At 36.7% G+C, this 11999-nt stretch overlaps 3 protein-coding genes across 3 annotated transcripts; all 3 read right to left on the bottom strand.

Moving 5' to 3' along the window:
- Positions 1 to 273: 273 nt before the first annotated feature.
- On the bottom strand, positions 274 to 807 carry LOC121243122 (protein TRACHEARY ELEMENT DIFFERENTIATION-RELATED 7A-like). The gene has a single exon (XM_041141179.1). It carries the CDS (start codon positions 805 to 807, stop codon positions 274 to 276), a length of 534 nt encoding a protein of 177 aa, XP_040997113.1.
- Positions 808 to 3319: 2512 nt separating this feature from the next.
- Positions 3320 to 7359, bottom strand: LOC121242084 (protein trichome berefringence-like 7). Its single transcript, XM_041139987.1, has 3 exons — positions 6124 to 7359; positions 5018 to 5176; positions 3320 to 3843 (listed from the first exon to the last, which is right to left on the bottom strand). Exons 1-3 carry the CDS (start codon positions 6915 to 6917, stop codon positions 3540 to 3542), a joined length of 1257 nt encoding a protein of 418 aa, XP_040995921.1. The 5' UTR covers positions 6918 to 7359; the 3' UTR covers positions 3320 to 3539.
- A 1099-nt stretch (positions 7360 to 8458) lies between these two features.
- On the bottom strand, positions 8459 to 11457 carry LOC121242083 (protein trichome berefringence-like 7). Its single transcript, XM_041139986.1, has 3 exons — positions 10111 to 11457; positions 9270 to 9428; positions 8459 to 8814 (listed from the first exon to the last, which is right to left on the bottom strand). The coding sequence occupies exons 1-3, from the start codon at positions 10845 to 10847 to the stop codon at positions 8532 to 8534; spliced, it is 1179 nt and encodes a 392-aa protein (XP_040995920.1). The 5' UTR covers positions 10848 to 11457; the 3' UTR covers positions 8459 to 8531.
- Positions 11458 to 11999: the final 542 nt, after the last annotated feature.

Here is an 11999-nt window from a genome sequence, read left to right as displayed (position 1 = left end):
AGCTTATTCTTTTGTGCCTTTGGCCCCACCTCTGTTTCTTTGGGGATGCGCCTTTGGCCCCACTTAATATCCACCTTAACCATTAGTATATATGCATTTCAGAAATAGCAAGTTCACACAAATTATACATATTTTGATAATATATTTGAGTTCCTTAAAATATTTTATATCAGACGAGAGCACAATCAAATTTAAAATGAATGTATCACATAACTTGAAGTCCTTTCTTAGGATGATGAAGGACATTCATTATTTATGTAAAAGGACTTGTGATCAAGGCTTGTGTTCAAGTTGGTGATGATCAACACTAGAAGAAGATGCTCCTTCCTCATGGGGACCAGATATGCCCTCTGCCGACTTGTCATGCAAACCTTCACCAACCTTCTCATTCTTCCTAATGATTTCATCGATATGGACATCATCCTCAATTGTCAATATGACAGCCTTTGAGCCACCCGGCCCTGGAATGATGGCCTCCTTGACCTTCCTTTCTTCATCAAAGTGAATAAGATCGGTTTCTTGAACTGTCTTCTTCTTTCTCTTCTTAATGTAGCAACAGAGAGCAGCTGCGAGGAATGCAAGTAACATAAGACCTCCAAATGAGATGAACACAATGACTATTACTGTTGGATGGTTGTCTGGTGATGGCGAAGGCTGTGGCGGTGGTTGCACATGATGAGGTGGTGGAGCAAAAGGTTGAGATGGTGGGGGCGGTGATGACTTTGAGGGACTAGGCGGCTTTGTTGATGGAGGTGGTGGTGTAGGGAAGTGTGGGAAGTTGAAGTCATTGTTCTGTGCAGAGCCCATCTTGAAGTTAATAAAGATGAATTGAGTTGTGGAGAAAAGGGTAGCATTGAACACCTATTTGTAGCAAGAATTTTGCCTCAATTTTTTTGGTTATAATCGTGTGCAAGTTTTTAGTGACTTGACTGCCATTCTAAGATTTAGGATGGTTTGTTTGCATTGGAAAACACTTCTCAAAGTTCCCTTTGTTTTTTCTTTGAAGCTTGTAATTTTCTTTCCTGCAAGACATTGAGATCGCTTGATAGGTATCTCGTTACCTTATTAATGTTACTGTCTACTGTCTTTCCCTTTTATTGGTTAATTATTGATGTTACTGTCTGCTGTCTTTCCCTTTTATTGGTTAACAATCAGTATAAACCATGAAAGTGAATCTACACTATTCTTTTTGATAAATATATCTATACTATATTAAGCTAAAGATATAGTTGAGCATGCAAAATGTTCTCTCTATTTTGAGGCATGAAAAATAATGAAAATATCAAAAGATAGAGAGAAATTGAAACAGGTAATGACATGAATAACACGTGTATAAGCGAGAATGCCTTGATGAAATTATAAAGATTTTTATGAAATCAATCAAAGTATTTCATGTATCTAAACCTATTTCACCTAGAACTTGCTTATGAAGTTGTGAGACAGAGAAAAGGACATGACTAAGACCTTTAGCACCTAACTTCATAAGCTATCTGCTACTAAGTTACCTTCTCAAGGATACATACTGCAATTGAATGTGCATAACTGAGCCAAAGTTTTCTATATTATATCCCAAGGCTTAAAATAAAATAAAATAAGCCGAATAAACCTCCACCCCATAGCACCACTAGCACAGCCACCTCGCCTGGCCGGCGGGCATCCCTCATGTAGGTGGACAAGGCCACTGCCAGAGGTGGCAGGGTTAGAGATTTTTTAATTATCATTAACATAGTGGTTGAACCGTGGATCTGTTGCCATGGTTGAGAATACACGTCACGGTGGCAGGATTGTGGTTGTGGTTTTTGAAGTGATTTGATTTAAAGTATAATTGTTGGATGTTAACAACGCTCACATCCTCATTTCTTTTGTGTGGCTTAAGATCTCATATTCCAATTCTTGATGACTTTCTTCCAAGTTCTTCATAAACCTGTCTTTCATAAGACGGGGGGTAATTGGAGGGACCATAATAGCATCTTACCTGTGAAGAACCGGAATCGGATAAAGGAACTTAGGCCTCGTTTGTTTTTATAGATGAAATGAGATGAGATTAAAGTTAAAAATTAAATAAAATATTGTTAGAATCTATTTTTTTAAAATTATTTTTATTTTGTAATTTGAAAAAGTTAAATTTTTTTATTTTATTTTATATAAAAATTTGAAAAAGTAATAATAATTAGATGAGATAAAATGAAATATAGACTGTGAGAAGCCGCAACCACAAGCACTCTCTCAGTTTGAGCAACTTAAGACCCAAGTCCCACTAAGAAATTCACAACTCCTTGAGAGTAACCCAAGGACTATTGAGCCACCGCCCTTATGGTCATTGTACCAGACTTAGATCAGATATAGTTCCATAGTTGAGTATAGCATCCTCAATTTATCATTATATAGCAAAAGGATGGTGCTAGCGGCCGCCAGTACCCTTAGTGTATTTCAATTTTTTTTTTCATTTTTTTTTAATATTTTTTTAATATCCTTAATCATTTTTAAAAAAATACATAATTCTACTAATAGTTTCTTTCTTAACTATTAATTAAAATAATTAAACGATAACTTTGAGAAACTACACTAACATTTTCGCCAAAATGATTATCAATAGTTGTATCAGGCTTTTATGTTTTGTAAGGTGCGACTAAATTCATAAGTAAATTACTTTAAAAAAAAAAAATTTCACAAGTAAAGTAACTAATTACATTACTACAAAAGCACAAGAAACAAGCTTTTTTTATATAGGTAAAAGCACAAGAAACATGTTACCAGCAGTCGAAAAAAAGGAAAGGATTTTAATGTCAGAAGCAGTCATTTCGAGCTAAAAGACAAGACAAAAGCAGGCTTGTACAAATAACCGAGCTTCCAACATGAATTGCTGTTCTCATCATGGAAACCATTCCTTCCTTCTTTTTTCTGTTTTTGTTTGCGTGTTCTTGGCCTTGAATGGAAGAATTCAGTTGGGTTGTTCATAACACTGTACTATAGATAAAGGCCCTGATAACTGGCCACCAATTTGTCAGAAAGAAACCCCTTATACTCACAAAAATTGGTCCACATACCCCTTTATCTACTGCTTGCAGAGTCTGAGCTGAACCCAAAACATCTCGCGCCCAGGAAGTACTTGATAGGGACTGGCACCTGAACCTGAACAACCCAAATCCAACCTAATTATTAATTTTTAGTGAAACTTTGAAATTTTGTTGGTGCATTTAACGTTTCCAATTCTCAACTTAGAGAGAAACAAATTGTTTGTTTCCAGAGAAAGAAAAGTAGATATTACATGAAAATGCATGTTTGACAGTTCTTGTTATAATTGTTCCCACCATTTTCATTTTCAGAAACAGCCCAAACATTTTGGTTGTATTAAATTTAAAATAAACAGAAATTATACAGATAATGCACATTTGGTAGTGGTGCACTGGGAAAATAACGTTGTGAAATTACATATAATTTCTGTCCACATTTTCACAGATACAAAGGGAGGAAAATCCTACATATCTATGTAAAAATTAAAATGCTGGAGGCAAGAGAAGGAAACCAACTCGGAACTTCTAGTGTTCATTGGTAGAGTCGCCATTCTTGGACAGCAGATTGGAGAAGATAATTTCATTCCATGTATCAGGAACACCAGGCAGACACCAGTGGCTACAATCGGGTACAGATGGATTGTCACTCCAAGTACCCACATGCGCATCACTCCGGAATGCCCCCATTGGTGTAACATGCACTACTTCTACAGGAACTGTCATTTTCTCCACAACCTTGATTATGCTATCTGAAATCGGGCTTCGGTCCCTCCCATTAGATCTTAATGAGGGGTGACGACTCACTTTACAAGAATTCCGGTTTCTACCACTGGTGAAGATACATTAAATCATTTTTATCAGTCCAGTTTTCCAAAAAGTTACAAGTGGGTTAGTGTCAGTTTACAGTTCAGGCAAGCTGTTATAAGCAAAAGCATAAATTCTAAATTAACGTCCTACATGAGCATGGCTCTTCTTTTTTTCATATTGGAAATTGACAGGCTACAGAAAAATCACCAAAATGTACATGCAGTTTCCTGAATGCCTATAGCTAAAGCTAAAGTAACCCTGACTCACATTAGATATACCTGATTCTTTTTTCATATGCCAGATAATTTCTTTACGGTACTCGTGTATAACATACAGTCCCATATATTATTACTCTTACTCGATCTTTCATAAGTAGAAATTTTCAACAGAAAACAAGCAACCTAATATACATTCATACACGTATGTAATTACCTAGGGTGCATGCACAAATACATATTACTACAAAATGGGTGTCCTTCTTGTGGTAAATATGGGCGTATAAGTATAATACGTATAAATATATATGCATCCCTGCTGCATAGGGTAAGGATTAATTTGGTACAAAATCTTGCAATCTGCTTTCCAGAGTGTGTTTGTGGCATCTAGGACATTCTCAACACACTAAGTAACGCCATATGTTATTCATTTCTCCAAGCTTGTTCTATACATTAGTCCCTTCCCTAGTTTTGGGAAAAGGGCACCACTTCTAAAAAGTTACAGGACCATCTGCTGGTGCAGATATAAACGTACAGCATCCTTGTCTCAACTTTCTTGGAAGTGTTAGGTCAGAAGATCAGAAAGGACCTTACAGTGGAAAGCTTCCTCTTCGTGAGGAACTCTATAAAAACTAACATCATAGCATTTTAGATCATCTAAAAAACACAATAGTAACATTTACGGCAAAAAAGAACAGGATTTTTTGGTCAATGGGTATGAGAAACCTTTTCTAACATCTTAGCAGGCAATTGAGTTCAACACACAAGAATGGTAGCAATCACATTGAGCTGCAAGACTAGAGCAGACTGGTGGTAGAGTTATAGATCCACCAAATCTAAATCTAACTGAAATTTCTTCAGCAATCCTCAAGAAGATGTTAACCTTTTGTCTGCCAAAAGAATTAAAAAACTAAAAAATGGCAAAAACAAAGCTATGAGCATAAAATGGGGGCAAACATATTGACTAACTACACAACACACCTCCAATGGGATGACTCAAAAGTCCGGAAGAATACACTTGTTCTATTTCTGTGTATCATAGTCTCAACCCAAGATGCCCATGTGTCCAATGCTCTCCTGAAGGCAGTAGAGATTGGCATTCCAAGCTTCAGCGAATCTCCTACTTGAAAATAGCAGCCCCTGTCTGGAAACATGTTAGGACTATTCCACTTTTGCAAATTATACAGAGAACAATCTTTACTGCAAAATCTTGAGCTAAAAGTCCCATACTTACAAACTCGAGAAAGTCTAATGGAGATCCAATGATATGTTAGAAAATCATATAACATTCCTAGATATCAAGTTCATAAATCACAAGTTCAGAGATACTGGTTGACCTAAAGTGTATTGGCTGCAACAGATTCAAACATTCATTAAGCCATATGCAGAGATACTGGTTAAAAGATATGCACGGAAGGGAAAACTATGATTAAAATCCCTGGGATATCAGCATAACAAATGCTTGTCTGCTGTTATAATAAACCTTTTTTTCCGAAGGATATGTGTGTGCGAGCACGCACACACCTTTCTCTCACCACTACCACCCCACTACACATTTCTAAAACTGCTGTAATTTTACTAACCATTTGAAAATTTGCCTCTATCTAGGAAATTTCCATAGTCGACGTTCAAATCCATGATCTGTGAATCATGTTTACGAGAATATTCCACAACACAACAGCCAGCCCAAGTTAATGCCCTCCAAGACATCGATGTTTTTACCCTCTGTAATCTCACTCATGAATGTTACAATATATAATGCTATTACACACTCTGTTTACCCAAGACAATACGCTAAAGATGAATATTGAATTCAAAATGTACTGCAAACTGTGTTATGATGTTACATAAAGGACGGAGCAAGGTCAATGAGAAGTTAATAGAAATTACAATTGAGAACAATTAGAACAATGATGAAAGGTCAATGTATTACATCATTATAGAATTGAAAAGCACATTTACTCACAATAGAGGCTTATATGTTTGCTGGCAGCAGATTGCATACCAAAATCACAATTGAAAGACGTTTGTAAGTAGTAGAACACAACATTTATGGCAGTCAATGCTAAGGAGAGTAGGTAACTTACATTTCAAAGAGCTTAGTCCGTGTCCACCAGTGTCCCGAATTAAAAATCAGAACATCTGAGTCAACCCACTCTTTGCTAATATCATCCAACTTATCGAGTCTTAGTGTAGTCTTCACCCTCTTTGGTGCACGCCTCAGCACTGGACCAGGCTGTACCAGGAAAACTGATCGATAATAGTCAATAGAAAGATCGAATGAACTAAACCGTACACTCAAAAACCTGATACGTTTTGTGATCTTATGCCCATTGATTTCATATACGCTCCTCTTATCCTCAATTCCCATCATGAGCAAGCATATCAAAGACTCCCACTGTGTTCTACTCAATGAATCGCCTACAAAAACAATTCGCTTCCCACGAAGATTTTCAAGAACTGCAGGTGCATTAAACCTTGGAATATCACAATCTTTAGGCTTCCACCTCCATTTGGTATAGCCATTATCTTTCCGCCCATTAGCCAAGCAATTAAATCCACGCTCTGCAAACGGGCATCTTGAGGCATCGTATAAAGGATAACTTTCATCACGGATCCAACTTCCATAAAAAACGTGGCATTTGCCATTAGACACATTGGACTCAGAAATCGCATAACTATGAAGAACTGGACTAGAAGAGGGAAACCAATACATATATCCAAATACCATGGCTGAAAGGAAGGATATCAATGAGCCCATGGCCACCAGTCCATTCAAAGATAGGAAGACCAAAATTTTACAATGGCCATTTGCCATTCTCTCACCAAAACTCCTGAAATGGCCAAATGTATCCCAATTAAACTTGGTAATAATCTCCATCTTTCGAACACGCCACCAAATACTCCAGCTTTCAACATAAATCAACCACAAGATAAAAGCAAACCCACATAAAATCCATCCATATAGATCCAAAATACCCCCAAAGACGAAACTATAAAAGTGAAGTAAACACTTAAACTGGCAACTTAACCAGAACGAGATCAAATCAAGAAGAAAGAGTAATTAGCAGTTGAGGACTCTTGAAACACGTTAACTTGAACAACACCCATATGATGCTCAAGAAGTAAAAAAGGAATCTTACAGTTTCAGCAACTGGGAATCCATGAACGAAAACAGTGGTGTAGATTGATGACATTCGAGGGAGCTGAATGAGGAATGTGGACTAGAGGTACATGTAAAAGGGCGTTCTGGTCTTCCGTCAGTGGCTTGTAATACAAACTTGCCTCAGCCAGACATTGATTTCTTAACTAAGTGAGAGTCCGAAACACGCGTTTTAGTAAAGTGAAAGATTCTTAGCTGTCTGGAGTTGTTGAGTTTTGTCGGTGGTGTTAAGGGACCGAGAGATGGATGTAATCAGATGGAGTCGAGCCTCCGTGAGACTTGAACGCGTTAAAAGATTTCTTCAGCACACCTAATAAATTTAGAGTAATCTCTAACACCGGTTAATCGTGTCGAACTGTTTTTCCCCATCAACAGCCCTCTAATGTGTGACTTTCACGTAGACATCTCATCAATACTAACTACCATATGCCCCAATCACACAGGATTTTCCTCTATCCATTCTCTCCCACGGAACCGTGTCTGCAATTAACTCCGTCGATCTGAAATTCATCCCCTCACCCCATCTTGCATGAAAACAAGAAACCTCATCCCTCGACCCCTCTCGCACGGCCCTCTCTCAGAGATCTTCGCCGCGCCACCCCCCCCCCCCCCCCCCCCCCCGACGGTGGCAAGAAAACCTATAGATAGTCTTCTAACAATATTCTAAACTCACTATACAAATAAAACCTTAGTCTTGAAATAATTATCACTAGATAGTCTTCGAACAATTCAGCAATATAAAAAAAAAAAAAACTCTTAGAGGTCGTTTGGATTCGAAAATGAGTTGAGATGAATTGTAAATAATAGTGAGATAAATTATGAATAGTAATAAGATTTGTGAGTTAAAATTACTGAATAATAGTGAATAATAGTGAAATGAGTTGAGATAAGTTGAGATAGATTGTGAATACAAACGATACCTTAGAGAATGGACACATATATTCACCTTATTAGAGGATGTTATATCACCTTATCGGACCATGTCATATTATTGAAAGTTAATGATAACGTGTAAAGAATGAGACGTTGTATTATACAAGTCCATATATGACTTAAATAATAATATTTGATTTGTAATATTTATATTTTAAAATTTATCTTTTAAATCAAATTATATCATTTAAATATTTTATTATAAGTGCGATCTATACAATGATTTGAGAATGTAGTTTTTGGTAAGGAATTTAAATAATATGAGATATTGTAATAGAACGACATCACAACATTACATATTTCTTTTGATCTCTTTATTTTTTGAGCTCATGATTATATTATTGTTAATGGCAATATACGCAAGTATATAATAAATGCAGTAATGGCAGGGAAGCCGAATTAATATAGGGGCAGCAGAAATGAGAAAAGAAGTTCATTCCATGTTTCTGGTACACCAGGCAGACACCAATGGCTGCAATCAGGCTTGGATGGATTGTCACTCCACCTTCCCACATGTCCATCGCCACGGAATGAAGACATCTTCCTAACATGCAGAAGTGTCACAGGAATTCTCATTTTCTTCACAACTTCCACTATGATGTCTGAAATCTCGTTTTTCTCTCTGCCATTCGTGTCTGATGAAGGTCGAGCAGTCACTTCGCAAGTATTCCAGTTTTTAACACTGCTTTGCATGCATAGCATGGATTCAAGCAAGAATCATCATCATCATCAGTCAAGTTTTGAATATGATGCTTATTTGTAGATTAACCTAAAGTGCTTATTTGTAATGGGAAAGACAGCTATTTATGAAATTATCACTTGTTCCAAAAGTTTAAGTGGCTATGAAGATGTATATTTTATTATATAATTATATCAAACTCCCCCTCATGTGTAGACCAGACTTTCTCTCAATAAGTGGGCTCAACACGTGAAATATTTAATTAAATGAAGTAGAGTACAGAGTTAGGGTTCAAATTCATGAACTCTGCTCTGATACCTTATGAATCATCACCTATCCTAAAAGTGTAAGCTAATGAGAAGAGGTAGATTTAATTATTTGTATTATATTCTTGACACTATAAACTAACAATGGTAAGCTAGTGGAAAATGTAGTGACAATATATTTATACAACACACCTCCAATGGTTTGCTTCAAAAGTCTTGAAGAATACTCTTGTCCTAGTTGTGTTGATCATAGTCTCTGCCCAAGATGCCCAAGTGTGTAATGCTCTTCTGTACCCAGCAGTGACCGGCATTCCCATCTCCAATGAATTACCTACCTGAAAATAGCAGCTCCTGTCCGCTAATATGTTAGGAGCTTTCTGCAGAAATATTTGTGAAAAGTGCATTCTTGATTGCAAAAGCTGAATCTTGATTACAATTTCATGAAAATCTTGTCTGCATGTTACATAAATGATTCACAGTATTCTTGTTTGGATTGATGCTTGCAGGCATCTACTTGAAAGGTTGGCAAAGGCATAGTATTTTCATTCACAATTCAAGCAAACTGCCTAAATTGTATTTCCTATTAATTGCTCACCAGCCTACCAGACTCATCTAAATATGACTTTTGAGATTGGATATTAAATTCATGATGTGCCAATCTGTTTATGAGGACATGAGGACAGCCAATACCAAAGCCAGAAGCATTCACTCCTTCGTTCATGAAATTCAGAAAATGCAGGATGAAATTTAACGCAGTGCAAGCATTGTGCTATCATGTTGCATGCATTAGTCCACATGCAAAACCTGAAAAATGGAGCAAGATGCCTCAAACATGATAAGAGATGAAATTGAAAAATTAAAGTTAAAACAGAAATCAAAGCTCCATTTACCATGTTCATGTAGAATCATACAGCAAACTTCTCAAAGTAAAAACTACCAGGAATTTGAATACTTACTAAAATTATTATAACTGGAAAAGAATTTCAATGGATGCACAAAACATACTCAAATCTGAGACAAGATAGAAACTCACATTTTATGAAATAGCCTATCGTTTGTCCACCAGCCGCCTGAGTTAAACATGAGAATATCAGAATCAATCCATTCTCTGCTAATATCATCCATCATGTCTACTCTAAGCGTTCTCTTGACCCACTTTGGTGCGTTCCTGGGCAAAGGACCATGCTGCACCAGGAAAACTGATCGATAAAAGTCAATACTAAGATTAAAGGAACTGAAGCGTACACCTAAAAACCTAATCGTTTTAGTGATCTTATGCCCACTGACTTCAAATACACTCTTCTTATCCTCCACCCCTGCCATAAGCAGGCATATAAAAGACTCCCACTGTGCTCTACCCAATGAATCACCCACAAAAACCACTCTTTTTCCACAAAACTTTTCAAGGAATGCACGTGCATCGAACCTTGGAAGATCACAACCCTTAGGCTTCCACCTCCATTTTGCATAATCTCTATCTTTCCGCCCATTAGCCCAGCAATTCCACCCGGGTTCCACAAAGGGACAGTTCGAGGCATTGTATAAAGGGTAACTTTCATCATAGATCCAACTTCCTTCAAAGACATTACATGTGCCATTAGACTCAATAGACTCAGGAATCCCAGAAGTATGTATGACTGGAAACAAATACAAGTATCTCAATGCCATACCTAAAAGGAAATATATCAATAAGGCAAATGTAGTAAGTCCGTTGCAACTTGCACACAATGGCCTGAACTGGCCATGTATGTCCCAATTGAACCTGCTCATGTATGAACAAGAGCAATTGTCAACATGTATGAACCATGAAAATGTAGCTAACCCACATTAAGGCCATTAAGACTTGTCCAAAATACCAACACTGATAAGCAAAGGAAAGTGAACACTAAAATAAAAACAAGATCAAATTATCAACATTTAAAGTTAAGTACTCAAACTCATCTAAATAACGGGTCATGTTATAACAGTGGTCTGTAATACCTGGTTGGTAATTAAACATTGATTCTAACTGAAAAAGCTTTTAGCTGTATTGGTTGAAGCTGACAGAAGTAAGAGCACCGTTCAAATTGCATTTACTAAACTGAAGTCAAATAAATTGTTTTTGCACAAAGAAAAAAAAAAACAGTAACTGAAGAATCCCGCAAGTGTTTTGATATGTCAAGCTGCTATGCATTAAATACTCCTCGAGGAATCGTTTCAAGTGAAAAAAAAGCATTGAGAAGTCGGTTACAGAGTCAATTACTCAATGGCAACGTTAGTTCTATTATAATCTACAATATTGGATAAGGAGGCCTTGCCATAGTTGGGTGCTCTGCATTAATGCGTATGGCCTGAAAACAGCTTCAGAGTTATAGCAGTCCCTTTTTTTTTTTTTTTTTTTTTTTTTTTTTGCATTTTCTAGTTTAACTGAACACAGAGATTTTTTTTTTTCCCTTTCTTTTTATGATTGTGCTCACCAGCAGTACGGACAAGCACACACCCATTTCCTATCTAAATAAGGCATCAGGGTTCCATTGTTGGATTGAACTTGGAAGACTGATGGTAGAAACAAGCTATGGAATGGTAATGCTTCCAGTGTTGGAGACGGCTCATTCGGCCAATTTGTGCGCACAAAAGTGTTACTAATATGAAATTTTTAAGGCCCGTTTGGATACAGAGGAGGACAATTAATAAGACAGTTAAGAACACAATTCTTAAAAGCTTGTTTGAGTTTGGATCCCAAATTCATTTCAACTCATCAGTACAATTTTTTTAAATTTCAATACAAAACATAATAAACAATTCAATTTTTTTAAATTTTAAAATAATAATAATATTAAAAAATAATATTCTAACAATATTTTATCATCTCAACTCAACTCAACTAAGTTTAACATCCAAACGCAGCCTTACAGTCTGCCAGGACCAATCAGAATGGCAAAT

Source organism: Juglans microcarpa x Juglans regia, chromosome 8D, assembly GCF_004785595.1.
Source record: "Juglans microcarpa x Juglans regia isolate MS1-56 chromosome 8D, Jm3101_v1.0, whole genome shotgun sequence".
In the NCBI taxonomy this organism is placed as follows: Eukaryota; Viridiplantae; Streptophyta; class Magnoliopsida; order Fagales; family Juglandaceae; genus Juglans; species Juglans microcarpa x Juglans regia.
Note: the sequence above shows the minus strand (reverse complement) of the source record. Positions and strands in the feature narration are given on the sequence as shown.